Source organism: Cupressus sempervirens, chromosome 11 (genome assembly GCF_028749045.1).
Source record: "Cupressus sempervirens isolate cs-2001-9-10 chromosome 11, ASM2874904v1, whole genome shotgun sequence".
Lineage (NCBI taxonomy): Eukaryota > Viridiplantae > Streptophyta > Pinopsida > Cupressales > Cupressaceae > Cupressus > Cupressus sempervirens.
Genome location: NC_143128.1, coordinates 572,005,525 through 572,008,267, shown reverse-complemented (window position 1 = coordinate 572,008,267; position 2,743 = coordinate 572,005,525). Strand labels below are relative to the sequence as shown.

At 36.2% G+C, this 2,743-nt stretch overlaps 1 protein-coding gene across 1 annotated transcript; it reads right to left on the bottom strand.

Annotated features, from left to right (window-relative positions):
- Nucleotides 1-437: 437 nt before the first annotated feature.
- Nucleotides 438-1,969, bottom strand: LOC149530922 (UPF0481 protein At3g47200-like). Its single transcript, XM_089808271.1, has 2 exons — nucleotides 1,286-1,969; nucleotides 438-1,085 (listed from the first exon to the last, which is right to left on the bottom strand). The coding sequence occupies exons 1-2, from the start codon at nucleotides 1,967-1,969 to the stop codon at nucleotides 438-440; spliced, it is 1,332 nt and encodes a 443-aa protein (XP_089664397.1).
- Nucleotides 1,970-2,743: the final 774 nt, after the last annotated feature.

Sequence of the window (2,743 nt, the reverse complement as noted above, 5' to 3'; positions counted from 1 at the left end):
ATTAATCATTAAGTCTTTCAAGAAAATTCTTGTAATTCAATTTCAGCACCAATATAATAAATTTTTTTGGTTAACTACATGTGCAAAAATTAAAGGAGGCTATGGTGACCACTGGTCCATAATGGGACGTGTAATAGATTTGGGTTTTAATAAAAAATATTACATAATAGTCACTGACAGATATCATAATATGCCACACTTTCGACATTTAAACAAAGAAATTAAACTGAGAAACCACACTGGTCAAAACCAACCAAACTTAGTCAATTGATCTGAATGCAACCTCAAAGTAGTGGCCAATCCCAAAGTAAACAAGGATGATAAAATCGATCATTGGAAATTCTCTTTGGTTTGATCGATAACATTGACTAGTTTATTGATTACTGAAAATTCTTGCTGGTGAAAGAAAGTCTTCTCCTACAAATGAAAGACGGAGTTCAAGAAGAAGAATGAGAGCTGCAAGTGAGAAAAAGGCATAAATCTTGCCCCACCGACAGCAAGACCAGCAGCACGGCAGCCATGGCACCAGCGAGCTGCCATCGTTTTGAAAAATAAGCATTTACAAACACACTCCACAGTTTCTTGTACTTTCTTCTTGTATATTTATGTAATCCTATTCTGACCTCATGAATGGGTTTACAACCCTGGAAATGGGCAATCCCTTTAGCCAAGTTGAAAAGAGCAGCCACTTCCTGGTTGCTTCCGAAGAAATTGTTAATTACCCCTGCCTTTCTGAGCACTGCAACATCCTCCTGGTTCTCAATCAGCTCATCCATAAGTAACATAAACTGAATCATTGGTTTTGTTCTATACCCTCCAACACCCACCTCCATTGCGCCAATGCCGGCCATGACTGGAGATAAAACTGACGTTATCCTGATTTGTGGGAAGTAAAACACCGATGTTTTCTCATCAAATCTCATCCATCGAATGGCTGAAGAATATTCGAACAATCTTGTTGGATGTTGCCCGACTGCCCTTTTTATGTCTTCACAAAACACTGGCAGAATCTTCACTCCTCCACGTACCAGTTCTGATGCTGTTGGAACCTTCAGATACGGTGTGTTGCATGGCATCTTATTTGCCTGTGATTTTGAGATGAATGCTGCAAGTCTAGCAGTTCATCATCGGTGTAGGAGCAATATTCATCGTTGCCCACCATGGAGCGGTAGACTACTTCCACAATATGTTTCTTACAATACATTTTGTAAGAAACTCTAGCCTTCCACATAAAAATTTCATGTCTTAGTGCACTTGAAATCAACATATTCATTAAGTTTTCCACCTTTTGTTTCGCAGCTCCAGCAGAACCCATCTGGAATTTAAGAATATCCTTCAAAACCGAGAGAGGTATCTGATTTTCAAATAAAAGTATATCACTCATCAGTCTCTCTCTCATGGGATTTTGAAGATCGGCATCAAAGACTGCATCGTACTTCCACTTAAATGAACTCACTTCCTCATCATAAAAACTCTGGACATACTCTAACTGAGATACTTGGGTAATTTCACATATATCTTGATTATTGCTGCTAACTTTTATATAATTGGCAAGAAATTCATAAACAAAACAGGCATCTCTGGTAACCATCCATGCTAATTCCATAGAAGTGAAAGGAATAAGTTCACCGTAAAACTTCCTTATCTTGTTGTCCTTGAGCAGAACGTGCTGTTCAACAATTGACTTGATAGAAACATTCGGATTTTTCCTCTGGATCCTCTTCTGGATCCTTCGAACTGCCTCAGATTTGGAGTTCTCCATGCCCTGCAGCTCCTTCTTCCCATAATGAAAAGGGCCGATGGAAACAAGATGTGGACCGTACAAAGCATGTTTGTAGTATGGCGGTAGCCTTGGCACTCGGAAGATCTGAGCAGAGGATACATCTGGTATATCCTCTTCATTTATTGTCACATCACAACCCACTTGAACTACACAGCTGTTCTCAATATCATTGCAGTTGTGAGCCATTACCATCCTTTTTCATTCAACTTTATCAAGTGATTGAGGGTTCTTTACAGACAGCATTACATAAATTACATATGTATGTGGAGATCTACTTAAAAATGTGGTTCACAAGTATTGTGATATAGCAAATTTTTCTTTGCAGACATTTCTTTCGTTGACCAGATTATTCTCAGTCAAACTTTTTATTGAAACAATGACTCTTCCTTTAATTGACCAGATATTTCTGGTCTGATGCTCTCTGTCAAAATGCTTTTTTTATTGCTGGAATGAATGACAAAGAAATACAATTGGATACGTCTGAAAGTTTCTAATAATGACAGTTCATTTCTCGTCAACAATATACTATTCCTAGAAAACATGAGTTGGAAATGTCTAAAACTTTCCCTCAGAAAAACGTGAGTTGGAGGAATTCTGTCTAAAGCTTCCCTTAGAAAATTGTCGTATTGATGAAAAAGCCATTAAATAATAGAAACGGTTTCATAATTTAAAATTTAAATGTTAGGCCTTTTTTTATGTTTTATTTCTCGTCTAAGAAATATGAGTTGAATAATATGCATTTATGATATTAGTTGTAGTTTTAGGTAATTAATGCAATCAGTGGATGTCACTTCTTTTTGATTGATTGAGCCAATCAAGTAATTGAATTTTTTTCCAGTACTAATTTTATATAATGTTTATATCTGTCATTGAAATATTTATTGATTATCTTTTCTTTATTTTTTCCTTCAATTTTTATGTTCTTTGAATGAACAATCAATGTTTTGTAAATTTTTTTCT